This window comes from Amphibalanus amphitrite, unplaced genomic scaffold (assembly GCF_019059575.1).
Source record: "Amphibalanus amphitrite isolate SeventyFive unplaced genomic scaffold, NRLGWU_Aamphi_draft 001450F_arrow, whole genome shotgun sequence".
Lineage (NCBI taxonomy): Eukaryota > Metazoa > Arthropoda > Thecostraca > Balanomorpha > Balanidae > Amphibalanus > Amphibalanus amphitrite.
In genome coordinates this window covers 114489-140993 of record NW_024882943.1, presented here as the reverse complement: position 1 = coordinate 140993, position 26505 = coordinate 114489, and the positions used below count along the sequence as shown (strand labels likewise).

The 26505-nt window shown below is 49.0% G+C and overlaps 4 protein-coding genes across 20 annotated transcripts; 2 read left to right on the top strand and 2 right to left on the bottom strand.

Moving 5' to 3' along the window:
* Positions 1-265: 265 nt before the first annotated feature.
* On the top strand, positions 266-5587 carry LOC122373149 (transmembrane protein 179-like). Of its 8 annotated transcripts, none has more exons than XM_043350965.1 (7): positions 1495-1601; positions 1997-2066; positions 2472-2591; positions 2932-3108; positions 3511-3639; positions 3974-4058; positions 4369-5587. In XM_043350965.1, exons 3-7 carry the CDS (start codon positions 2497-2499, stop codon positions 4564-4566), a joined length of 684 nt encoding a protein of 227 aa, XP_043206900.1. In that variant the 5' UTR covers positions 1495-1601; positions 1997-2066; positions 2472-2496; the 3' UTR covers positions 4567-5587. The 8 variants fall into 8 exon arrangements, with proteins under 8 accessions (XP_043206908.1, XP_043206906.1, XP_043206899.1 ...); XM_043350967.1 differs by having other exon boundaries at positions 1511-1553; XM_043350973.1 differs by lacking the exons at positions 1495-1601; positions 1997-2066 and adding an exon at positions 266-788.
* Positions 5588-8637: 3050 nt separating this feature from the next.
* Positions 8638-10518, bottom strand: LOC122373148 (loricrin-like). Of its 2 annotated transcripts, XM_043350963.1 has the most exons (3): positions 10122-10518; positions 8986-9302; positions 8638-8952 (listed from the first exon to the last, which is right to left on the bottom strand). In XM_043350963.1, exons 2-3 carry the CDS (start codon positions 9295-9297, stop codon positions 8734-8736), a joined length of 531 nt encoding a protein of 176 aa, XP_043206898.1. In that variant the 5' UTR covers positions 9298-9302; positions 10122-10518; the 3' UTR covers positions 8638-8733. The 2 variants fall into 2 exon arrangements, with proteins under 2 accessions (XP_043206898.1, XP_043206897.1); XM_043350962.1 differs by having other exon boundaries at positions 8638-9302; positions 10122-10515.
* A 1114-nt stretch (positions 10519-11632) lies between these two features.
* Positions 11633-19066, top strand: LOC122373146 (nucleic acid dioxygenase ALKBH1-like). Of its 2 annotated transcripts, none has more exons than XM_043350959.1 (8): positions 11633-12050; positions 12430-12629; positions 13643-13754; positions 14179-14332; positions 14610-14682; positions 14965-15158; positions 15768-15923; positions 16492-19066. In XM_043350959.1, the coding sequence occupies exons 2-8, from the start codon at positions 12438-12440 to the stop codon at positions 16733-16735; spliced, it is 1125 nt and encodes a 374-aa protein (XP_043206894.1). In that variant the 5' UTR covers positions 11633-12050; positions 12430-12437; the 3' UTR covers positions 16736-19066. The 2 variants fall into 2 exon arrangements, with proteins under 2 accessions (XP_043206894.1, XP_043206893.1); XM_043350958.1 differs by lacking the exon at positions 11633-12050 and adding an exon at positions 12136-12139 and having other exon boundaries at positions 16492-17132.
* A 2786-nt stretch (positions 19067-21852) lies between these two features.
* On the bottom strand, positions 21853-26361 carry LOC122373144 (zinc finger protein 622-like). 8 transcript variants are annotated; one of them, XM_043350954.1, is made up of 7 exons: positions 26318-26361; positions 25016-25163; positions 24500-24652; positions 23986-24154; positions 23167-23716; positions 22622-22747; positions 21853-22285 (listed from the first exon to the last, which is right to left on the bottom strand). In XM_043350954.1, the coding sequence occupies exons 2-7, from the start codon at positions 25127-25129 to the stop codon at positions 22174-22176; spliced, it is 1224 nt and encodes a 407-aa protein (XP_043206889.1). In that variant the 5' UTR covers positions 25130-25163; positions 26318-26361; the 3' UTR covers positions 21853-22173. The 8 variants fall into 8 exon arrangements, with proteins under 8 accessions (XP_043206889.1, XP_043206885.1, XP_043206884.1 ...); XM_043350950.1 differs by having other exon boundaries at positions 26329-26348; XM_043350949.1 differs by having other exon boundaries at positions 26217-26343.
* Between the last annotated feature and the right edge of the window lie 144 nt (positions 26362-26505).

Genomic DNA, 26505 nt, shown 5'->3' with positions numbered 1-26505 from the left:
CCGAGGGTGTGCTAGCAACAGAATGCTGAATGATTTACTTATCGGAAAAAGTAATCTGGGCTGCTTTCACGCATCCATTTCGAAAATAACGCTCAACTGCTCGAACGCGTTAGGAAAACAGCCCACTTTTCATTACTTTGATTCGTCGCAGTATTATGGGGCTTAGACAAATGTCAACCTGGTTCAAATTAAATGGATCATAAACTTAGAAGCATGTAGGTTATAAACGACCATGTGTTGCTTATTTTTATGCGTGCACGTGCGAGTAACATGTGACCGAAGTGGCTTCAAGACTTCTGGGACACCGGACACCCTACATTACCTAGTCGTGCAGCTAAATTGCGTATTGTACCACAGATGTTCTTGAAGAGGAAAAGAATTGTCCATCGCCGCGCGCCCTTGGTGTTTTTGCTTGGCTGATTGGAACAGCTGAATGGTGCTTCTCTCATCTCCAGAATTTGAGAATTAACACACTCCTGGAATTACCATATGTCATGGTTGGGGTGCTACTCGTGTGCAGGGGTCGTTTTCAAATCTCGGGAACGGCTGGCCGATTGTGCTAAACTTTTGTACCTACACCATTAGGCAAGAAGGATCAAGGATGTCGTGCAAAAATTTGGTGAGGTCCAGTTTGGACGTTCGCACGTGGAGGGTGCCGCTTTCCACATCTCAAGAACGGCTAGATGGGCCGGTTGCTCTCACTTTTGGCGCACCAGACCGGTTAGTGAGTTGCCGTGCATACTGCATACAGCATAGGTCAGCCTTTGGAAGAAGTCCCTCAAACATTTGTAAGTGCAGGTAAGTGGAATTGCTTTTCGCGTTCGTTTATCGCCGCGTATAAAGGCGTCTTATGCAGTAGCGGCGGAACACCTTCAACTAAGGGGGGCACTGCCGACTTTTGGTCCCATTCTTTCCATGCAACGCCCATAGGGCTAATGTTTAAATGCCAAAATCAAAAGGGGCACGGTGCCCCGGTGCCCTCCCCGTTCCGCCGCCTATGGTCTTATGTACTTATTGGTAAATATCTACCGTATACGACGCGATGCTTGGCAATGCTGATGAGCATATTTTTATAAAGCCAAGGGAAAAACTTTTCTTTTTCTTAGCTTTTTTATGGGTTCGTCAGCATGAGGCTTCGGTTTCTATCGAATAGATTTATCAGTTATCTATCATAATATACCTCAAAGCCGTGTTATTATTACGATTATTACTACATGCTGAATGATTGCATTTTCTTAGCATATAAAAGTAAACTTCATTTAGCAGGTGAAATGGTAGCAATGCTACCAAATTACAAAGGGAGACAGCTCTGGTGCAGTTGCTACATCTTAAATAAGCTGTTCAGGAACTAATGATACCTGCTAGTTTCCATGGTGATTTCTCCAATAAACGTTTTCTGACGTCCGAATCAGCATGAGAGAAACTGATTATCCTGCTAGTTATCTATTACTGAACAGGTTCTTGTAGTAGTTGCTTTATTTTCTACACTGTATTTTCCTATGTGTTTCCCAGTTCTCTATATACCGTGATGTTTCCTATCTAATTTACACTCGGTATTGTGTACTTGTAATGTGCGGAGTAAACTGCCTGTAATAGTCCTGGTAATATAAATATCATTCATTCTGTTGCTATCATTTATCTAACCCCTCAATGCATCAAAAAGCATCACAAGACCAAGGCCCTAAATAGCACAAGACTAATGCATGCTTGAGTCTTTTGAGGTTCCCTGGAGGCTGGAACAACGTGCTGGATGCTTTTCTTTATTCCTTTTGCTTTCAATTTATTCAAATAGGTCAATCTTAATTTTCTGTTCTGATAAAATAATGCAGCAACATGTAGTCAATTTAAGTCACCCACTTATATGCCTTGCCCTTAAGAATGTTCATTGCATTTAGTGTTTTTCTTTCTGAAATGAAGTGAAAGGAAAAAGGGCGTACTGTGTTCTCTAAGTGTTATTATATATTACAACAGTTCAGCAAGGTTTTCAAATTTGCAGGCTGTTGCTGAGAAAACAGTGTGCATGCTTATGCCTGATGTTTTAACATCAACTTTGATAGCATTTGAGGGTAAGAGGTTGCAGTTAACTGGCAGGAAATGCTAGATAAGTGTTTTTGTGATACTATTAAGCTTTGTATAATCAGAAATGAAATGCTTGGGGGTGTTGGTGTCTCCAACCTCCCTGTTTTTCATAACCATTTTCTACTATTTTGATAAAGTACCTACTTTCCAACGTCTTGGAAAATGCCAGCTGTATTTTTTATCCTGAAACAATGAAATAGGTACCCAAATTTCAGCATGATCCCAGTATATTGTCTGCCTGTCAGATGTATGTTCCTGCTATACTTATGAAAAAACTTGCTAAATATTATTGGCAGGCATGATGCCTACTGTCCATTGCCAGTTGCCACCTGCCAGCAGGCAGCATCTGTCAGTGATATGAGCTATGCTGTGACACCCCTGTTGTGTTCCAGACAGAGCCCCCAGACACCTGTCACCATGGTGCTGGCCGTGCAGCTGACTGGCTATCTGGTGTCAGTGTGTCTCAGCTTTGTGGTGCTGGTGCCTATGCTACTCAACTTCAAGGACTTTAGGTGAACTTTGCTGACTGTGCTTTAAATCCATTTTTATTTGGTTGCTCTGCATCTGCTGACCACATTCTGCATTGTTTCATATGGTGGCATTACATTTTAAAAACTTTTTCACCAACATGTCTCTTCCAAACCTACCGTCCATGTTTTCAATTTCTTATAAAGCTATCAATTGTCAGATTGCAGAGCAAACTTTGCTTAGTTGTCATTAGTGCATTGACTGCTTTTCTGTTGCAACCTTTATATTCGAGCCTCTTTTATCTTAACAGTCCTTACTGGTGAAAATGATATCAATGACATGACCTACCAATGACCAATTGCTCCCTGTCTTTGTCCCCATCAGATACAAATGTCTGCTGTTCACTGCCGGTGACTTCCGCGAGCAGGATGGCCAGTTTGTGCCGCAGTGGGCGTCCAGCATCTACTGCTACTACGTCATCTTCATGTCGGCCACGCTGACGCTCATCTGCGTGCTGCAGGCCGTGCGCACCATGCTGTTCCTCCGCCACGACACGGACACGTGAGTGGGGCGGGTCGGAGTCGGCGTACGAGACGGCTCTGTGACTGCCTGTGGAGTAGAGCTGGTGCGATGATGGTCTCATACCAAATATCCCAAAATCGTGTTCAATGTAATCTGATGTGACTGGTGGCTGCCGAGAAATTGGAGTGCAGCTTCGTTTCCCAAATGATCGAAATCCAGCGTGCTTTTAACCAGTGCTTAGGTACTAAAGATGACTTTGACACTGAAACTGCTGTGCTTTGGATGTCTGACATGGTAAAGCAGGCAGCAGCTAGGCATGATGAATGTTAAATGTTTCTCCATTGACTCTTTGATGGCTTTACATGTATTTACAGCGTGTTTCACGTGCCCACCTTCAATTCAGTCGCGCAGTAAGCTGACGTCTCCCTACGCTTCCCTCAGGTCATTCTCGGGGGCGTTCGTGGAGATGATTGTGTGCATTTTCACGACGCTCGCCTCCCTGGTGGCTGCCCTGTTCGTCACACTGGGCTACGAGGTGTGGTGCGACAACATCACGAAACGATTCGCCACGTGAGTTAGTGGTAGCGGGTGTCCCCGGGTTAGCCCGTGAGGGTGGGTGGGTGGATGGGATGGAATGGGGAATATACAGTGGCTGGAGGGCAGGGTGGCTTACAGCTGAGTGGTTGGAGAGATGCTGAAAGGATGCTATCAAACGTTGACTGTTGAATATTGTTGTTTATTATTGCATGCTGTCTCCCGCCAGTTCGCAGCTGTGTGACGCCGTTGTTTCGTGTCTGTCATTCTGTCATTAGTCCAGTGGCATGGTGTCACGCCTTGTGTACGTGACGCCGCGCTGTCACGCCTTTCATACTGTCGTGTGACGCCGCTCTTCTATCGCCGTCAGGTGTTCTGATGCCACCCAGAATCAGATCGACGTGGCCGATAACATCGACACGGCCAACTTCTACCTGGAGATCGGTATGGCGCAGGTTAGTGATTCGAATGAACAGCTGATGAATGCTATAGATCGGTCCACAGGAATATTGAGATGCTACCGATTAGTGATTACCAAAGCATACCAATCATTCGACAAGGGTTGTGCTAATAATATACGGTTCTCAACTGTCATAGTTGACACCGTCCTCATTTGTCGAAGTTGACAAGACGGGGTAAATTATATAGTAGATGCATCTGTCATACGAAACGGGATGAATTCCGCTTTGTCTTCGTTAATTGCGGACTGCTGCAGCCCTTCCCCGCTAACGTTCCCTTCTGTCCGTTCCCCGTCCGCGTCTCCAGTTCGGCGCCTGGTGTCTCTGGTCGGCGTCAGTGGGACTCTGCGTCTGCGCCGTCCTCAAGATGTGCAAGTTCCACCAGGACGAGAACATCCGACTGAGCATGGCTCACGAGCGTGAGCGACAGCGGATCATCCGCGGCGGGCGCACCACCTCCCGGTACGGGCCCATGGTCGAGACGGCCGACGCTGGTGACGCCTAGCGGCGCTGCTGCGAACTACCGGTAGTCGGGAGTGGGACCGAGAACAAAGTACGGTGGGTGGCGCTGCGCTGCGGCGGTCGGCCGTCCAGCTTTGAGCCGTGGGTGCCATGTCAGTACGACGTGAAGTGTTCTTTCCAAAAGTATTTACGATACGCTCAACTACGGGCTGGCTCGTTTCGCTACGTTCTCAAACCAGTTCAGCCACGTTGTCTAGGGAAATCGTTCAGCAAAATTTGAAGAACCGGCGTTCTGGCTGACTTATTTGAAATTTCATTTCATTTCATTTCAGCGTAGCGTAGAGTTCGTGGCCGCACCGGGGCTGGGCGTTCTCTCAGAGTCGGTACCTGAGCGCCCTGCAGTGTACTGTGCCGGTATCGCTGGCCTCATCTCGCTTCCGTGCGCCTCCCTGTCGCTCCTTGTGGGCCGTGTCTGCATTGTAGTAGTGTCGGTTCGTGTTTTCCCTGCGGTCAGACCGTCTTTAGGTGTCCGCCGGTCCCCAGTGGCACCTTACCCGTGTTGGGACGGCCGATCGAAGACCGGGCTGGCTCGCTTCTGTTGTGGTCAGTGCGGTATATCGACCAGGGACTATCGGGACGGCGGTGGGGTGTTTTGTACGTTTGCTGCGAATTATGAGTAGGTGCAGTCAAGCCCAAGGTTTCACGATATTGGGTACAGTGTAGCAAATTGTTAAACAATGTTTGTCTGCTGCGCGTGCGTCGATGCACTGCGCAGCTGTTGCATGCATGTATTGTATATTGTAATGTATATTTCGCCAGTCTGATCTTGGCGATGCGTGTCAATAGTATGGCTATATAGTAGCAATAGGTCCATTATTTATTGATACGGGAATGGCACCTCCATCCATAGGCTGTTGATGACACCGTTTGTGTGTGTGGTTTGTCGGTAAATGGTGAAATTTCACCAATCGCCGACAATCCCTTTACTTCGGCTAGGCTATGTAATGTATAACGCCATTTGTGCAAAGAGTCCATAACATACTGCAATATAACTTATGTGTAAATCTTTCTTTTGGATATTTATTTACCTTGTTTCATGCTCAAAATATGGACTTCAGTAACTATCGAGCAGAATGCGATAAATTCATCGAATGCGACAGTGGGCCATGCCGATTATTATTTGATGAACAATAATCAGTGTGGGAGCTTCCGCTTACCTAAAATGTGGACAACATGTCAAATGATACTTCCTTAGAATAATAAAAAATTATGCATATGCCATAAAGACGTTACTCACCTATGAACTAACAAGCGAAAGGGATGTTCATGCCAGTGGCGTCGCGCCCGCTTCATGAGGCGGCGCCTGATCGGTCATATTCTACGAGGGGGTATCGAAAAGTTCTGATCATCACATAGAAGATGTAGACCGATTTTGATGATTTTTGGTTGGTGTGATATTTGGTTGTTAAGAACAATGTTCCCGCAAAGAGAATCCTGAGAACTGGTTTTATCTTATGTAAGAGAGACTTAGAAGTAAAAAAGATTAGTGTTGGGCCCATTGAGGACCGAACAGTCATCCAACTAATGCATTTGAAACGGTATCACACTGAGAAAATGCATCAAGAGCATGAAATTAGTTTATGGTGAGGAAAGCCCATCTCATGCACTTACCGAAAATGAAGAAATAATTTTCAACTTTGTTGCATGGCCCTTGCACGGAAGTCAAGAAGTGAGTGACTACCAATGACTGACAAGGTGGTGACTGTGCAGCAGGGCTGAAAAAAGTGTTTCGGTGGTTGTCGTCCGAAGGAACACGGGCTTATTTGGTTGTCGACTAAAGATGTCTAAGCCGCGGCCCGCTGAGGGTCCTTGATTTCCACGCCCTGCTGGGGGGAGGAGGTCCAACACCCCGCTCTTTTAACTCTGATCCTGGGACAAGTAGTGACAAGCAGTAAACGGCATTCGAAAGAACGTCCAAAATAAGGACGAAAATATGTCATTCATTTTTTAGGTCAAGTCAAAGGTCAGGTCACCAGAGTCCAGATGCCATTAAATGAAAAATATTGCCTATTTCAACCTTTTTTCGAAACACCGGCACACAACTCGGGAATCAATTAGGTATAGAGCTACGGCGCCGCGGAAAATATTTTATAGCTCTTTTGACCCTTTCCGTGACCCTTTCACGGTGCCCCTGGTCGACTTCCACTCACCTTTGAACAAAACGTGCTCAAGTTAGCACATGCACTTTGGTCGTGCATACGCCACGGACCCTGCGTGCGAATACATTCTTATTCCTCTCCTTGAAAGCGCAGGGCTCTCAGCTGTGAGGCTCAAATGTCCGACGATCCTTATTCCTCGACCTCGGAAGTCCCGAGACACCGTATCCTCGTGGGCATGACATGGCGTGCCCTCCCCGCATCAAAATATTATCGGCACTGACGCGGTCCCACTGTGGCCCTACCCTCAGGCGCCGCCGGGGGTGCGTATGACGTCACAAAAGGAGCCCCGGCGGATTGGAGGGGACGCTAACTGACCGCCCGCCGGGGGGCGGCGCTGAAGGGTGCGGGCAGGGGCCGGCCGAGTCCTGGAAGGTACTAGATTTGCCAGACACGTGTTGCCAGCGGACAACCACGGCGACCACTTGGTATGTCATTGGTCGCCTTTATAAGGGTCGCCGGTCGGCCGTCCGAACGATGGTCGAACGACGCAGTATATACTAAATAGCTACGGGGATTTGGAATATGTCTGTAGCTACCAGGAAATTTTCCACTGAGATGCCGCCGCGTAGGGTGATAACGGACTCGAGAACTGCGAGTCGATTTGATGGGGGAGGGGCAGAGAATGGTTTGCGTGGACAGAGGCGATTGGGTTGGGTGGGCAGAGACGAATGGATTGCGCGCTTCAAACCGCATAGGCGGGAGGTCTGAATCAGTTCAGGCGCTGCGCGTGGTCGCCATAAGATCGTCTTCTCGGTTGTCGTCGACAACGACAAAACGACACAATTTTTCACCCCTGCTGTGCAGGAAGTGGAGGACCTCATCCTTACAGATCGTCGTGTGACCTTTCAGATGATTGTGCAACAGAAAGGTTTCGATGCTGGCGGTGCCTGAAAATATTATCAGCGAAGAACTACAGACGATAAAGGAGTCAGCCCGTTTAGAAGTTCGTGTGTCTACTTTGTTCAGGAGAAAAATGCGTCTTGGCCCTTCGAAATGAAAACTAGGCCTTTTAGGAAATTGAAGACATCTTCGATCATTTGATGACTTGTGACGAATGATGGGTCTAGGTGTATGATCCAGAGACAAAAAGATGATCAAGAAGTTTAAGCACGGCACATCTGTCCTTCTTAAAAGACGAAGATGCAGAAGCCGATATGGAAGATCAATGCTATCAGTGTTCTAGATCTGGCGTAGGATAGTCATTACCGACTGTCTTGATGATGGTCGGATAATGATAAGCAAGCACTACTGCACACTTTTGAAGAAGTTGCGAGATGGCCTCAAGAAAAATCGCCGCATAAAAGCCCAAGAAAGATGTTTTATCCGCACCGACAGCGCCCCCGCCTATTCGTCCTGAGCTGCGATTGAAGAAACAACATATGTGGACATCAAATCCTACCGCATCTAACAAATGCACCTGGCCAGGTATTAACTGACTCTTGATTGTTACGGGAGATGAAGAATCCACACTATGGACGGTGTTTTATGGACAGAAATGACGTCATTGATGAGGTGGAGTAGTGATTTACGGGACAGTGCGAAGGTCCTGCAATGACCGCCTGAGGCAGCTGAAGAAACGATACAATAAGTTTGCGGTCGTGTGTGGTGACCTGTAAAGGAGTAATGAACATCATGTAAAAAAATCAGATTTCTATCTCATCTAATTCATGGTGATGATCAGAACTTTTCGATACCCCCTCGTAAGCTTCAAATAGCGCATAAGCGGCATTGTTAAATATCCTCTGAGTTGAACGTGAGCGGCCCTATATACAAGCATGAACAGTTCGTGGGCATTGAAAAACGACCGTTCTTTCTCGCTTTTGACTCCCAACGATGTGTGCTTCCGGCGTCTCTTCCCACACACCGTTAGCCTTGGCTTAATTGGACTAATGGGCTTAAGTGACGTGTTTATTTATTTGTCCTCAGCTGAAAATTGGTGCGTATGAAAGTAATTATCACAAAGCAATAGTTCGTACCCGTCAGCTGCATATTTAGTCGCAGCCTCCGCCTCCGCCGCCGCTGTCACAGCCACCTCCGCCGCCGCCGCTGTCACAGCCACCTCCGCCGCCGCCGCCGCCACTGTCGCATCCGCCGCCCCAGCTACTGCCTCCGCCACTGTCGCAGCCGCCTCCCCAGCTGCTGCCTCCGCCGCCACCGCCGCCGCCGCTGTCACAACCACCTCCGCCCCAGCTGCTGCCCCCGCCACTGTCACATCCGCCGCCGTCGTCTCCGCCGCCACTGTCGCAGCCGCCGCCGTCGTCTCCGCCGCCGCTGCCGCTCCAGCCGCTGTCGTTGCCGCTACTGGCGAACATGTATTGGTTATTTCCGTAGTTGGTCTGGTGGCTCCTGGACACTCCGCCGCCGCCGCTGCCGGACGTGCCGCAGCACCAACTGCAGCAGTCGTCCTCCGCCGGGGGCGGCGGCGGGGCCACCTGTCCGGGACCGTAGTGTTTGAGTTTGACACCCTCCTCGGTGGTCTGACCGGCCAGGGCGGTCGGCTGGTCGCTCACCACGGCAGGCTGACCGGTCCCGTCGCCTCCGTTCGTCGCCGACATCGTGCCTGAGTGCAGAGAAACATCGCAGCTCAGTGTGAAGGAATGTCACGTTTGAGTGAAGAATTCGTCACTGACACCGATTTAGGGTTGGCGGGTATGTGAGAAGCGAATGCAAATGTGCGCAACACGCCAGTCACCATTCAGTCGCTGTTACACGTCATCCGATAGCTGTGGCCTGTGTTGAATCGGAAATGACTAAGTCGGGACGTTCGACGTAGCGCATGAACGGGCGTGCAGTGCGGTTTTGAACCCAGCCCAAAAGAATGGTACTGCGTATTCTTATTTAGGTAATTCACCAGTATGTTGGCTAAACGATGAATCTTTAGAGGGTACTGTACTCTGTGTTATTCGAGAGTGTTACGATGCTCAAACGTGAATCAGAGCTACTCGATATTTGTTCATTCAAGTATCTGCATCTTGTATAAGAAAGTTACGCCCCCGGAATGACTTGAATGACTACATAACTCGAAATCAGAGAAGCACTAAAACAAAACTAAGCAGCCTTCGGTGATTTTTAATTACATGTGACATGCAATGTCCAATAATACCTAATCGTCAGCAAGGAAACACATGAAATCCTAGGACCGCCCGCGCCATGCCACTTTACATTGACGCATTATGACGTCTATGGGGTAAGGGGTAGGTCACGTGAGGGGTACATCTCAGATGGACCCACGACAGTGTCGCTCGGCTAGTATGGAGTTTGGACGTTCGCTCATGACAACGCAATTACACCTATATATGACGCATTTCACATAACACCCACGCTGCATTCTCAGCACCATCACAGTCTATCCCCGATTACGTCCACCCCGTTCTCTGACCTATTTACGTGCAGTGCCGATGTGTCGAAGACGGGCGGTCTCCCCTGGTTCAGCTCCTCGCTGGCGGGCGGCTCCCACCAGCCGCCGCTCCACCCTGCGCTCTGTGCCGCCGACTGCGTACTGCGCTGCTCCCGCCCGCACCGTCCCAGACGGATGGGACGGCCCGTACGCCGTACGGAACAGTCTGGGCCGGCCCGCAGGCCGCCCCGCGCCGCGCGGCCTTGGTCGCGGATTACGTCATCGTTTAGAGATGCGCTGGCGGCCGACGCAAAAAGTGGTATGGCGTCGGCGATTGCACTCGCTTCACGTCACTCATCAGCCGCCGTCCGTAGAAGGGTGGCAATGCCTCTGACGTAGTGTTCAGAGAAGTAGGCGGAGATGCGGAGCGTCTCGCGTAAACTGTAAAGTGTGCGTTATGGGTCATGAGGAATAGGAAGATGATGCGGCCCACGAACGTAGGTAGGTACTATATTCACAAAACCACGATTGTCACATGCAGTAACACCACCACCACGTTCTGTCCGAAGGAAATTAAACGGTGCATTATTGGGTTATGGGTACCCGTAGAGGTTTCCGAGCGCATCGATTTACACATTACAGGGTTCATTCAGTACTGAGAGAGGCCGATCTTATGATTAAAGGCACTAATGCAGCATCTGTTCCACCGGGAGCGCCTAACACTTCTCACGATGGGATTGAATTGACATTCGGCGCTCACATGTATGGTGCATGCAGTTTGGGGAGGCATGAAGGTTACCTTCATACGAGCTAGCATCGTTTGCGTGCTTTTATTCCGTATGTCTGACAAACCTAAGCAAGGCCCTATATAAACCTAAGAAAATGAAGGGATTTGAAGCGCAACCGCCGTTTACATGCACTTGCCTTTATATTGCCGCAAATAGGTACCTAGGTATGTCCGTTAATATTTCTTTTTCTCACGGCTTCCGCTTTTCACACAAATTTTCTCTGAATGATACATTTCTATGATCAAAACGCGTATAAAGTGACTCAGGCGCTCCGTTCTTTCAAAGCTTTGTCAGAGTCGTGGCGAGTGGGGAGCAGGGACGTGTAGTGCAGGGCGCATCTGAAATCAACAAGGGCTGTCGCAATGAATGCTCAAAGGTGATGCGTTCATCAAATTTCCTTAGTACTTTTTATCCACTTTTTGCTCAGCAATACATATCTACCAATTAGCATGTTTTGCTTTCTCCACCTAATATTGACTACCTAGTATTGCATGCAGGAATGGGTACATTGATTTAGTGAACGCATTTTATTCTCAAAACAGCTGCGCAGTAGTGCCAATAGTCAACTTGTCAGATTCTAAATTAATATTTTGAGTGACGTCATTGCAATTATTAGGATAGCAACTCACTAAAATAAATACATGAAGCACTTGATAATGTAGAACCTAAATCACAAATTAATGATATGTGCACAAAAATTATTGATAATTTGCTATCTGGCTCGATTTTTTAAAGTTTGCTTTTTGTACGTCATATACGAGGAGAGACTCCGGAGCCTGAATTTGCCATCGCTCTACTATCGGCGCCGACGAGGCGACATGATCTCGGTTTACCAGGTGCTTCGACGGGGAGTGGATGTTGACCCATCTCAGTTCTTCACTGCGGCGACGACGACCAGAACTCGAGGGCATGAGTGGAAGCTGTCCAAGCCAAGAGCTGTCTCCAGAGTGCGGCGGAACGCCTTCAGCATACGAGTCCTGAACGACTGGAACTCTCTGCCATCCGCTGTCGTCGATGCGCCCTCAGTCAATAGCTTCAAGGCCAGGCTTGACGAACACTGGGCTCACGCCAAGTTCACCATACATTCCAACGACTGATGCAGTGACACACTGACACAAAGCTCGTCACGTCCGGATCCAAGAGGCCAAAAGGCCTTCCTAAATTCCGCATTTTATAAGTATAAGTAAGTATAAGTATATAGAAATAGAAAGTCAGCTATTCCAATGTCAACAAAACAATTTCTTTCATATTTTTCGGGACTTTTTGGATTAGGTTGGATTTTTTTGCGGATATTTTCAATATTTTTTAAACAGAACAACCAAAATGTCACTAAGCTGTGTTGCGAAAGCAGGGTGTAATGGACTGGAGTAATGGACTGTAACGTCTGGGCTGGGAACCAGATTCTTACCACTGAACTCATGAACAAAGTACATGAATAGCTAAATTTGGTATGTTCAGTTTTAACCCAATCCCATCAGACAGTTAGCAAATGTGAAATGCTAGTTAGGTATACAATGCTTGTTATCCTCAACTGACCATAAAATTATGCTCTGCTTTTCCAGAAATTGATATGGATACAGATAGTGCAATGGAAGTTGATTTAACTGGAGACTCTGCATCAGCAGAGCCGAGTCTACCAGAAAACAACAGCCCAGATCTTATGAGAGAAGGTTTCAAATACTTCAAAAGAAGAAAGCCCCCACCTGATCTCTCAAATGTCATTGACTTTGACCAATGTGAAGCAGAAGGCTTGCATCAGCATGTAAGTGCTCTGTAAATCACCCATCTACATCTACTACTATGGACGTCAAACCCCTTGAGACCCCACTTTTTTGCGATAATTTTTAAATGCGTCAACTCTCGTTGACAATATTCTGGCAATGTGTGTTTTAGAACCTGCCGAAACTTTTATTACTAAGGTATTTTGACGCCAAACGATTATGAAAGGTACTTCTCATTCACTCGTAATGTTAAATTTCACGGAACGAATCTGCTCTTTGGGTAGAGGCTACGCGCTCATGGGGCGGAGCCACGCAATGACGTCAGCGCTAAGCTCCGCCCTACCCCTCCGGCGCTCCTTGCCCGGCGACCGGTCACTCGCGTCTCTCGCTCCATTCAGGCTTGATGGTGGGCGGTAGCTGATAGCGGTAGCGGGCGCTGGTAGATGGCATTTAGAGCAGATGGCGCTGGTGGCGGGGCTCGAGTGTGGCCGAGCGCAAGCCTCTGCCCGGGCCTGAATTGACCTTAGCATTACGAGTGAATGAGAAGTACCTTCCATAATCGTTTGGCGTCAAAATACCTTAGTAATAAAAGTTTCGGCAGGTTCTGAAACATACATTGCCAGAATATTGTCAACGAAAGTTGACGCATTTAAAAATTATCGCAAAAAAGTGGGGTCTCAAGGGGTTTGACGTTCATAGTAGTCTACTCCATCTACTCATACTAGCACTATCTGCTAGTGTATCAGAATCTAGAATTTGGAGTGACAGTGTTTCCTTTTCTTGCAGACCTAGCTTACTTTGCAACTGTTTTGTATAAACTGCTTTTTTATTTTCAAACCATTTGGTAATCAAACATAGCAATGTGCTCAGTTCTGGATGCTTTATTAATTTAATTTGATTTAAGAAGCTGCACATTATCGCTTGACAAACATTAGCTTTCATGATACCTAGGTATTTGATTCCTGATCAAAATGTGTTCCATTTGTCAACTGAGTTGCAACTTGCAAAGCAAGTCGTTTCTCCCTTTTGCTGACACTTTGTTGACTGCTCTCAGGGGAATGTTAAACCGTACCAATTGCTGATCCCAGATGATCCCACTGCCTTCCAAGAACTGGGATTGATCCACCCACAAGAATGGAAGGCATTCTCCTTGGAATCACATCCAGGTATGTGAAACCGGAGCATATTGTCATAAGGTTCTCCCAGCTTTAGCTACCTATTGTCTGTCATTCTAGTATTTTTTGCACCCATCAAACTTCCTTTAACTTCATTACTTTTCAACCAATTATTGAAAATTATAGTTGTGTCAAAGTCACACTAATAGTTCAAGCTGATCAAGTTTACTCTCCATCCTTTAAATTGCCTCCCAGGCTGCTTTATAGGGTAATCTGCATTCTCAATTCTCATACAGAAAACAATAAAATTGTATGGTCCATGATAGACCGATGTTACTCGCTTTCCCCCATGAGGAATCAACATTACCCTGATGTCTCCCGTGACGGGTGGACGTAACCCGATGTTTAATGGATCGCCGTTTTCCTCTATCCTCTGTAATGTCGTGCGTTGACAAAAGCTCTCGCTCTCTGGCAGGTATGATCCTGCTACGTAACCCGTTCACTCCGGCCGGCCAGCGCCACTGGGCCGGCCGCTGTGTGCGAGACCTGCCCGGTCACCCTAACAAGACCAACCTGGACGCCCAGGGTCTGCTGCCACCTGGCGGTAACTGGTGGAAACACTGCCTCGAGTGAGTGGCCGCCAAGCTGTGCTACCGGTTAGCGCGATGGAGAAACAGGCTAGGCTCGTGGCGAATTATAAATATCTTCGATCGTCCCGTATGCGATTAAGATTTTGTTTTACCCTTCTTGGCTAGTCTTTATGCAATATGACTTAAAAATCTGTTGGTGGGGACAGGTTACATCGCAAATACTTGGTGTCTATGCCTGGGAACATTATGTGTTGTTTTGAACTATCTCCAAGTCGTCCGACCGGTGTCTGACCGCTCAATCTGCCGTCTCCGCCAGTGGAGCAGACTGGGAGCGTCTGAAGAAGCTGCGCTGGGTGACGCTCGGGTTCCACCACGACTGGGAGACCAAGGTAGGTGAGACCATTGGATGTCTGACGCGTCTGTTTTTTTTTTTCGGGCGGGGGAGGTGAGACATGGGATAAATGACGCCGGAAAGTAGAAGGAATTCAGCTCAGTAGGCGGTAGTGCCAGGCACCAGGATGGTCTGCATAAGGAGTCAGAGTTGTGAAATATAGTCACAGTTCTCAATCACTGATGTAATGCGTACAAATAAAACTGTGTGCGTTCCAGTTCAGTCGTATGATGTGTGCTCGTTCCCAGTCCATTTCAACTGTATAACTATTCCGTTTCAGCTGTATAACCTGTGCGACCGTTCGCCGTTCCCGTCCGACCTGGCCCGGCTGGCCTCTCTGCTGGCCGGATGTGTCGGCTGGCCCAGCTACTCGCCAGAGGCGGCCATCGTCAACTTTTACCACTGGGACTCGACGCTGGCGCCGCACACGGACCACTCCGAGTGGGACATGACGGCGCCGCTCCTCTCCCTGAGGTGGGGCGATACTCGCGCTGTCGCCGCTTGTTGATATCGTCTCTGTGTGTTGGTTTATCGATATAGTCTCCAAACCCCTTATCTTGGAGTTAGGAGGTAATTGCACAGGAAGGGTGACTTAGTCGTTCTCTGGTGTGTAGCGGTAGTTCTGTTCGTCATGCTGACGTGGTACTGCAATCGATATACATGTAAGTATAACCAACATGTAAGATAATGTAATGTTATGTAATGTAATACATGTAAGATAATGTAAGTATAACCAACCAACCTCTAAACACCCAACTGTCTCTAGTTTACTCAACCCACTATGACTGCAGCTTACCCGCCTCATCATATCCCTCGCTCGGTCTCACATATTGTTCCCTGGTCTACCAAACCTATATCTAAAATCCAACACCATCCCTCTAGGCACTCACCGCTCTCTTTTCAGTCCTCTGCGGTTAGTTTCGGCTACTCTACCGTGCTCTCACCGTCCATGTCTAACCCCACCCCTGCCGTCAGTTTCGGCTACCCTACCACTGTCCTCTAACTCTCTCTCGCTCCTGCCACCAGTTTCGGCCAGTCGGCGTTGTATTCGTCGTCTCTAACTCTTCCCCCACCTGCCACCAGTTTCGGCCAGTCGGCGGTGTTCCTGCTGGGCGGCCGGGACCGCTGCCAGGCTCCGGTGGCGCTCTACCTCCGCAGCGGAGATGTGCTGGTGATGGCCGGCCCCAGTCGGCTCAGCTACCACGCCGTGCCGCGCCTGATGCCCGCCACAGACGCACGGTGGGTTAGGAAGGAGAGTTGATCGGCCATAGGCGCACAGTGGATGAGGAAGGGGAAGGTTGACGGGCTACATTCGCACGGTGGGTCAGGGGGACGAGGGGATCTGACTTCCCACCGATGCATAGTGGGTGAGGAGAAGGGGGACGGCGGAGCGGCTACTGACGCGCGGCGGGTGAGGGATGGAAGGAGGGCCGGGGCACCCGAGCGGTCACAACTGCACGATGGGTGCGGGCCGCGGGGGCCGGGGAGGGGCTGATGGTCCAGCTACCACGCCGTGCTGCGGCTGCTGCTGGCTGCGGACGGTAGGTGAGTGAGACCGGACAGCTGGCTAGACCGAGGTAGCAGGATGTAGGGAATGTGGGGTGGATGCCGTGGGATGAATGACGTTTGTCTGCGTGTGTTGTTGGGGGGGGGGGGAGGGGGTAGATATTTTGCCTCGGATTTATTAACTCTGTGGGAACCCGTAAGTGTTTTGACAGTCGTTCGCCTCCCCAATCCCCATCAATCCCATCACCGCCTCTGGGCTCGGACACTGGCCATTCCTCCGTTTCCTTTTTCTGTCCGACAGATGGCACGACGGTAAGCGTAAGCTGAGTGCCGACTGCTGCGGCCAGCCGAAACTGGCCCGGGTGGCCGCCGCGGCCAACGGTGACGTCACCCACCACCGTGACGTCATCCGGTGTGAGTGTGAGTCCGGGGGCGGCGGCGGCGGCACGGACCCGGTCATAGAGTACCTGAGCCGGAGCCGGATCAATGTCAATGTCAGACAGGTGTTCCCCAGGGGTCTGATGCTCCGTCCCGAGGACCCGTGAGCTCGCGACGGAGGGGTGAGAGGGAGGGAGGGGTTGACGTGGCTGTGGGGGTCGATGGGGTAGTTGTGACGCGTCGTGTACCAGTCGATTTTGCACCAGTCGATTTTGCGACTGGTAGATAGTATTTGTACACTGCACAACTACTCAGTCAAGTGAAGGAATTTAAACTGGCGAAACCATGGCGGGGAACGACGGCTGCAGTTGCCGTCCTCAGAATGACGTTTTCCTCGACACCGATTGGCATAACAGATTGAAAGTTCGGGATCTGAGGACAGCAGCGGGGGTTGTATCGCGGTGTGTTTAGTAGAGTTAGTTGGTTTTGGTCAGGTTGCGACATGACTGACCAACAGGCATCGGTAAAATCCTTTTTGAAAGGATTGCATTCCCAATCCACATTCCTAGTGCCGAAGTGGATTGCATTCCTACCCGCAATCCCCTTTTTTCACTTGGGTTGTGATCAAATCCGCAATCCTTTTTTTGCAATCCTGTTGTATTATTATGTGCACTAGAGGATCTGAAGGAGGGAGGGGGGCATAGGGCCGTGCCTCCATCCCCAAATCCCCCATTTCTAGTACCTAGTCTTGCGAGTAATTCCTTTCTAAGGCACAGGTATTTTATGGGAAATACAGGGTCTTTCATAATGAATGTTACTTTTGAACATTTAGTTAGGAGCTCTTAATTTATCACTTCCGCGTGAATTTTATATGCGTATTATTGCAAATTGATTAGGGTTTTGTTCCAAAAAATAAAAAAATTCACAACGCCAATTTTCTTTCACGCAAAAGCAGAGTATGTCGACACCACCAAAACGCATTACGGATTACGGTCGACGGACAAGTCTTCAGCCATTGGCTCTCCCCTGGGTCAACACTGAACGGGGTGGCTTACCTCAGGCTGCTCAAGGAATGCTTCTGCCTCAGGTCAGGGACAAGGTTCAAAGAGACGGCCTGTGGTTCCAGCAGGATGGTGCCACAGTGCACACCACGGCAGCTGTTGCGCCAGTGGCTGATCGAAAATTTCGAAGAGCGCGTTATCAGCCGCCTCACCGAGCGACCATGGCCACCACGGAGTCCTGACCTCTCCCCGCTGGACTACTGGTTTTGGGGAGTCGCATTGGCTGATCTGAGACAAAACCCTCCTGCAGCCATCCACTGCGAACCACATTGGAAGGGTTTGCTGGAAGCCTGGACCCAGACGTTGTGAGGCGCGGGGTGCGACACCTTCATCAGAGGGCCGAAACGTGTGCCTTAATTAAGGGCGATCAGTGGAAAATTCCTGAGGAGTATTAAAATGAAAGTTGTGTGTGCAAAAACGCTAATGTGTTTCTGTTTCATGTGATGGTACATATTACATGAGGAACATATATGTCCTGAGAAATAGCTCTTTCAAAAGTAACATTCATTATGAAAGACCCTGTATGTTTTGCCTCAAACACCCCCACATGTAAACCTCTACCCAACCAGTGTTTTATATTTTTAAAACTCGCCCTAAAATACGTAATTTTGCCCTTCCTATATAGTTCATCAGCGTATATTATTTGAGCGTTTAAATTAAAAGCGTTTAAATTATTTCAAGTTTCGATGTAAAGCCCTTGATAGCAAATTACATTAGGCCGATGAAGCCGATCTCATAATTTTCAATCGCAACAAACCATTTCAAAGCACTAATCAAACACAATCCGGATTGGATTGCAAAAATTGGAAGTATGATGCAATCCAATCCGCAATCAAATCCTGTTTTTTGGAATGGATTTCAAATCCAGGTGCAATCCACCAAAAAGGAATGCAATCAGGATTTTGCAATCCTGCAATCACAATCCTACCGATGCCTGCTGACCAATGACCATCGTGTTTTCCTTGAGTGGTAGCTTTCAGTAGGTCTATTTTTTCTACAAAACGCCAACTGCCGTTTTGCAGGATGTGTGCCTTAATGTGGCTTGTTTCGCCCTCACGCATAATTGTTTTTGAGCTGCCATCTTTGTATGACGAATAGCTCGACGCTTGTTCGCGTGGGGCTGGTCCCAAGACGCAGGTGTGTTATTCTCGCTTTATTCTATGATGCATAACATTGATCCATGGTTTTATGTCCGCTTTTGATGGCCTACCTAGACATTCAGAGATGTCTCTGTCAGTGGCTCAAGGAACCCACGTATATCTTACGTGGGTAATTTTGAGGTGCCATTTCACTGCAGTTTCGCTTGCATGTGACTATACCATGACAATAGCTGTGTATAATGTACAGTCACCAGCACTTGCTACTAATCACCTCGTTTTTGTTCAGCAGTTTGAAGACCGATCAATTCTCAGTCGAGCAAGATGCGTCAAACGATCGGTTTGGTCCTCTGATTTTCGAATATCTAACTTGTTTTTGTATATTCGAAGCATTTTGGGATGAGGAGCCAAAAAAACTCTTTTCTGCCCTAAAGTGTGCCCCAAGAAGTCGTAGAACCTAGCCCCGCCTCTGATCCACAGACCACTAGTGCCATCTCTTGTCAGCCGAACAAACCGCAGAAGTAAATAATGTCACGTGACTTTTGCACACGCTACAATTACTACGCAGCTGTAGTGGGGGAAGCGGGGCGGAGGCGTGGAGAGGGACGCGATCGGTCGGCTGGGGTCAGGTCGCCGAGGTCAGAGGTCATCCGCTGGAGGGTATTTGGGCGGTTGAGCCGTGTGGGCTTCGGCCTGCGGAGTGGGGAGCGCCTGGACCTGTCTGGAAACAAGTTCTACAATGCTGTGGCAGTCGAGAATATTGTGAGGAAAGGAGAGAGAGGGAGAGAGAGGGAGAGAGAGGGAGGGAGAGAGGGAGAGAGAGAGAGGGAGAGAGAGAGAGGGAGAGAGAGATAGAGAGAGAGAGAGATAGAGAGAGAGAGGGAGAGAGATAGAGATAGAGAGGGAGAGAGAGGGAGAGAGGGAGAAATAGAGAGGGAGAGAGAGAGAGGGAGAGAGATAGAGAGAGAGAGAGGGAGAAAGATAGAGAGAGAGAGGGAGAGATATAGAGATGGAGAGGGAGAGAGAGAGAGGGACAGAGGGAGAGATAGAGAGGGAGAGAGAGATAGAGAGAGAGAGAGAGAGAGTGAGAGAGAGAGGGAGGGAGGGAGGGAGGGAGGGAGGGAGGGAGGGAGGGAGGGAGGGAGGGAGAGAGAGAGAGAGAGAGAGAGAGAGAGGGAGAGAGAGAGGGGGAGAGATAGAGAGCGAGAGGTAGACAGATAGAGAGAGAGGGAGAGACCTATTTTACACCTAGGAAGACCTAGGAAAAGTGCGCCTCGGATGTGAAAAAATAAGACGTGAAATTGTAATAACACACTTAACCAAAATTTATTGAAGGATTCGAATTGAGATGGGTGCAAAATGATCTGACCCAAGATCTAACCTAAAAACGACCCAAAGCCTTCCTTCATTGTCCGAAAACCGCCAACAGTTGATAGCTCAATGACACTAGAGCCATGCATAAGGAGGCGTGAAAACACTCTCCTCATCTCGATCTATTACAAGAGGACCATGTCATGGCTTGAGAAAGGTGTTCTCAAAATAAATGACACAGTATGAGTGAATAAATAATCCGCGCCTCCTTGGGCTATTGGCGGACTCTACCACCTGATGGGGTGGTGCAGCCGTTTCGCCCTCCACCTGAGATCTCGGAAAGTTACCGATCGATTTTGAAAATTCAAAGAGCGTTTGATAGCCCCACCAGGGAACTACCTTGTTACCAGGTTTCGTTGACCTAGGTGCAACCCATGACGTCACAAGTCAGGTCAAAGGTAGCGTTTTTCACCGATTTAGTCTAAGGAATGCGTTACAGTCAGTTAACACATCAAATAAAAGACATGCTATCGAAAAACATCGATGGAGCGTTGGTTGCCTAACATATGTTGCCTAAAGTGGTCACTGATGCCAGGTCAGGTCACAGAGGTCAGGTCACTAAGGGTCAAAATATGAATCCAACTATGCTAGGGTCGTGTGATGTGATACATGTTCCCCCCCCCCCCCAACGAGGCTCGAGGCTTTCAGTTGCTGCTCTCACAGAACTCTTGGTTATATTACAACGCAGTGGAATTGCAAGTGGCGATATTAGCTTCCTGCCAGCGCCGGACCAGAGTTCAAACATTCAGGCTGAATTTTAACATTAAACTTTACAATTTTCAAACCGTTGAGCTTTTTAGAAGCTGTATGAACTGTTCAGCTCCTTTTTTGGTCCATCACAGCGGGCTTGTATGTCATTTGTCAACCAAAATCGAATTAATTTTTTTATTGGGTCTGGTTACCTCGCCAACTTCTTGACTGAATCGTTTATTAGCTTTTGATTGGGCACTGCCCACGTTGTCTGTCTATGACACGAGTAGAGGCTGCTGACATCGTTTGTCGCGATTAGATAATAATACCAAATACCAATCCAAGTCCCAGTGGCTGCTCGATCGCAATTTTCCTGGGCCCTGGCCCACCTCTCCAGCCAGGCTAGACTTTGCTCGGCACAGCCGTCGCCTCAGTGCCTCGGGCGGTGACCCGTTCAAAGGGGCTCACAATTCGTATGGTGCCGTGGCTCTCAAACCAACACAGAGCAGTGAGACGCACAGGCTCACTTTCCATATAAGGCGAACGGCTGATTCTGGCGCCGGGGCTTCATTCATGCTAAGGCGCCCAATCACAGCGCCGCATTTCAGTTAGTGTCGGGCGCAAAAGCTACTATGCTCCGCCCCTCCATCACGTGACCCTGCCCTCACGTGGCCTCAGTCACGTGGTGTTTCCACTTCTTGGCGCATGGCGGCGCTAGTCTCGCAGGGGCGGAGGTAGCTTGCTCCCCCGCCGTCCGGGGGTGATGGGTAGCAACTGCTGGTGACTGTACACAAACTCGCTTTTCTGCTGCCGTTTTGATAGTGTTTAATCTGTGTTCTTGTTTTGAGGGCGTGTTAAGTTTTGTGAGATGCGAGTGCAATCAGTGTTAGACTAGCCAACTGTTTTATCGTGTTTTGTGAACTTGCTTCGCCATTTTCGTGAATTGTGCCGTTCTCATCCTATCAATGATTCACGACAGACACAAGTTTCTGCTAGCTCAGATGAGCGTCCAACTACAATATGCCCTCTCCGTCCACTGCACACCAACAATAAAAACATTCTGCATCACGATCAATCTGTGTATTGTTACCCTTCTTGGCACCGCAGTTTGGTTGCCAGAGGCCGTGTACGAAGTCAGGATCGTGAACATATTCGGCATTCTTAGTGCAAAAATGTTATCGAAATCGGGAAACACTTTCACTTGGACCAACGTCCATACGACCACAGCACGTACACCCATCAACGCACAAAAAATAGTCTTATAATGACCACGTACAAACCAACAACACCCATGTTCTTGACTCAACATGAGCAGCATATACTCTGGATGCACACGGTCCCAAAGCGATGAAGTCCTCCCCGCCCGACCTGCCGCTGAGATACAGTCTACATGGGATTCTGTTCTCTGTAGTGCTTCTGCAGTCGGTTGGCCTTGACGCCCAGCCGCATGTCGCTGCGCTGCTGGTGCCTCCTCAGTGCCATCATGTCGCGGGCCGTCCTGTCGCACACACACAGACAGACACACAGACGGGGGTCAGATGGGGTGCGTCAGGCGGCCCGAGGGCGTTGGGGTACGGCAGTGTATGGCCAGCTGAAGTGGAATACTGGGTTCGCGATCATGAATCGCAAATCGGGAGTGGAAAGGCTATAAATAAGCCCAAAGACTTAAGGACGCTGTTACCAACACACAATCAACACACAATTACGGTACATATATCGAATTGCTGTAAAAATGAAAAAACGGTTTGAACACAAAATTGTCTCCACAGACCAAATCCGACCAATTGGACATGACGACCCTCCCCTCCCCATTCCACAGGCTCGGCGTACTGACTTTTTGAGTTGTTCCTTGCTGGACCCGGTCCATCCCATCAGTCTGTACTGGTGCAGCACGTCCCTGGCGGTGGTGGCAGCGCCGGTCTTCCTCAGCGCCACTGCCTTCTCCGGCTTCAGGTGCTGCCTGCGAGGGGATGTGGGGGAGGGGTGTCAGACACCGGGACTGGTACTGACGGCAGCCGGGGATGCACAAATACACGGACCAAACTCGGGATGTGGCATCTGACAATGTTGCGACATCCACCGCAGCCAAGTGGTATGCTTGGCCTGCTCAATATCTGATGCGGAATATTCTTCAAATGAATTGCCTGACCAACCAGCTCTTCGTTGGTGATCCCGTCTTTTATTTCTGTCCCCTCATCATCTGCAGTTTATATCCTACCTTCTCCCATCAGTAGAATCTGTCCAGCGTCCGCTGTCTTACCTGCCGTATCTGACCAGCGCACAGTGTCACATACATAGGTTCTGACCAGCCCGGTATCTTACCTGTAGTATAACACCCGGTGTCTCACTATCATATCTGACCAGCACGCAGTATCTCACCTATAGTATCTGACCAGCGCGCGGTGTCCGACGGTGGCCCCGGACGGTAGCACCAGCTGAAAGCCGTCGGCGTGCATGTTCAGCTGCTCGGGCTCCAACGGCTCCGAGTCAGCGTCGGCGCCGTCCGGGTACGAGGTGCTGTAGTCGTAATAGTCAGCGTACTCGGCCAGGACCTCGCCCTCGTGCAGCATCTTCGTGTGGCCCTTGTCGCGCATGTGTTTCTGCACGGCGTCCACCGAGGTGAAGTGCTTGCCCCGCTCGTTGCACCAGAGACAGACGAAGCCCTCCCCGACCTTCTGCCCGAGGTAGGTGACCAGTCCCTCCATGTCCGTCACAAACTCAGCGTCCGGCACAAAGAATGAGTGCGCCTGTGTCATGTGACGCAGGTTGGCGGCCAGGTCGGAGGAGGCGTGCGGACAGAAGAGGCACGAGGAGGGCGGGATGCCCTCGCCCTCGTCCCACTCTTCCCACTCGTCCGAGTCGACCTCCTCCACCGACAGGTCGTCGTCCGAGTCTGACTCCGAGTCCGGCTCCGGCGGCGGCGCAATGCCTGAGGAGGGACGAGCGGTCGGCGGTCAGTCTCTCGAAGGTGCGGCCAGGAGGTGCACATTGAACATTAACAAATTATTGCTAGAGAAAATACAATACAAAATATCAAAAGGCTTTCAATTTCAGGCATCGTACCTAATTAACTAGTAAGACTCCTTAGTATCCTAACACAAAACAGCATAACGCAGTCACATGCTGGAGGTATGATCCACCAATACACTATCTGACACAAAAAAATTCCGTTAAAAATCGGCGATGCGTCCACCGTACCTTTGCGCTGCGGCCGTCGCGGCGACCAGGACCCTCCCGCTTCCTTCTCCGACTGGCCAGAGAGCTCGAGGTTCTTGCGGTTCTGTTCGGCCACGATCAGGCGCTGCTGGCGTGCCTCGGCGTCCGCGTCCCAGGCGCGCTGTTGGTCTTGGTGCTTCTTGGACTGGAGCTGTGGGCGGGCAGGAGAACGGGCGGGGTTATCCAACAGGTTGACAGGTTACTGCTGGGTATATGTAGAAGAAAGTCTGACAGAAGCCGGTGGAGAATTCAGCACTACCGCAGCAAAGGTATTCAAGGCATTTAGCGACATTACAGTCAGAGAGTTAGTTGTATACTACATTAGCAGCTGAGACGACCGCCTCGGTGTGATAATTGTGACTTCCCACGTTACAGCTCCACTGGAAGACAATAACCGCCGTATTTTCTCCGACAGGGCACAGACTACTCCCCCCCCCCCTCCCTACGTCACAGCCGCCACCGATTCCGCGGGGAGACAGTTCCCGCTCCCACTCACGTGGTTGCGGTGCTGGGCGTCGGTTTTGAACGGTTTGCGGCACGGCTGGCAGTAGAGCGGCCCGGCAGCGGACGGCGCCGCCGGCTGCAGCGCCTGCTGGGCCAGCACCCGCTCCCGGAACCGCTCGGCGGTCACGTGCGGCAGCTCCGCCACCTGGGTGGACCCGGGGATGGGAAATAGGTTATTCAGAATAAAAATAGGTGATACAACTTGTCATTTTCCGTAACTAATCTAAACACTGGTATAAAAGTTGATTGAAGCAGCTCCTGAACTCATGCATTAAAACAATGGACTGCAATGCCAATAACCTGGTCGGCATGAGAATGGGCCACAAAGCCAATAGATATAAGAAAATACCTCCAAACTTCACCTGTAGATGCCTCAGCAGATGCCATAAGAACACATAAAAATCACAGGATTATCTATGACTGGCAAATTATTCTGACAAGACAGGTTCATTCCCCAGACAAAAGGCAATGTTGTAAGTTACATCATATCATGTGTAGTAGTGCATACCTTTCTTTTGAGATTGTAGCGATGCCAGTCTGATTTGTAGTGTTCCCTCTGTATCTCTCCATCAGAGAAGGCCACATGACAGGTGATGCATGTGAATGCAGCTGCACTGGCCATGACAGATTTCAACTTCTATCAATCCAATAAGTACCTGTAAAGGAATAAGGATACAATGAATTTTAGCTGAACATTCACCTAAAATGCATAGGTAGCGGGTACCTACACACATTTAGCACTGATGAATAGTGAATGAGTTATTAGGTGCTTTCCTGAATGAAGGCACTCTTGAATAAGCTGTAAATAGTTCAGCAAGCAGCAAGCCCAAACCAGCGATAGGCAGGAAAATCCCACATGTAGATATGTATTAGCTTCATAGGTACTGCAATTAAATGCAAGATACTGATCTCTCTAGCATGATTGAACCAGTAATGGTATGGCCCAATTTCATGGCACACTGCCAGCTCTCACTAGTGTGGTTCAAAAGTTAATGTCATAGGTATGTTGTCATACCACTGGGGCTCAACCACTGCTTTTCAACAAGTAGCAACTGCTGAACTGATGATGCCAGCCAATATAAATAATAGAGCATCGGAGTATGATGACGCCCCCATTTGAATCAAAGGCAGGATCCTAGCATGCACTGCTGCACTGGCAGCTAAGCATCATGCCCTGAAACAGGCCTCAGCTCAGAGGAGTGAGTGAAGTGGTGAAATTATGCCTAGAACAAGAATCAAGTTAAAGTGCTCTGAAATAGAGGTGGCAAAAGGTGAAAATTTTGGGAACCTGAACCAGACTTGAACCAGACCCGACTGGACATTTCTGGAACCAGTCAGACCCAGTCTAACTTGGAATCGGAACCAGCTGGACCCGTTCCCAAAACTGAAACATCAATTAATACAAACTAGTTGTAGGTACCATTAGTTACTGAAATAAATTGTGAAAAAGTGCAGTCAACCTGTTTCACCATAGCCTTCTTGACACCACAACCTGAACCACCATGACCACGTTGCGTGCAAGGCAAGGCCATATATAGAGTGCAAGGTATATCGATATAGCAGCACTGATTTGAAGACAATATTTTTCAAGCTGGCAAAATATTGATCACGACAGAATCACGAACTACTGAAATCCAATTTGCCTACTTAGCCAGCCTACCCTGAAAAAGCAAAACTATTATATTCTAATTACTAATACCTATTCCTACCTATCTGCCCACCCAAGGAATTGGCGCGTCTCTGCACGCAATAGGTTTCCACTCCTTCCTTTACGAGCCGAGGTTGTGGAAACCTAACAGGTGAGTTTAACAGGTGAGTTCCCTCCCACGACACGCAATATCCCCACGAGGGAATGAAATGAATGCGATTGCACAACTGTTCGCTAATTGTTTTTAAAAAGCTGACGTCATGAATTCTTTATACGGTGCAAAAAAGACACAAAATCTTATAAATGACGTCAATAACTTTTAATTTCCCTTGCAAGAATGATTATTTTGT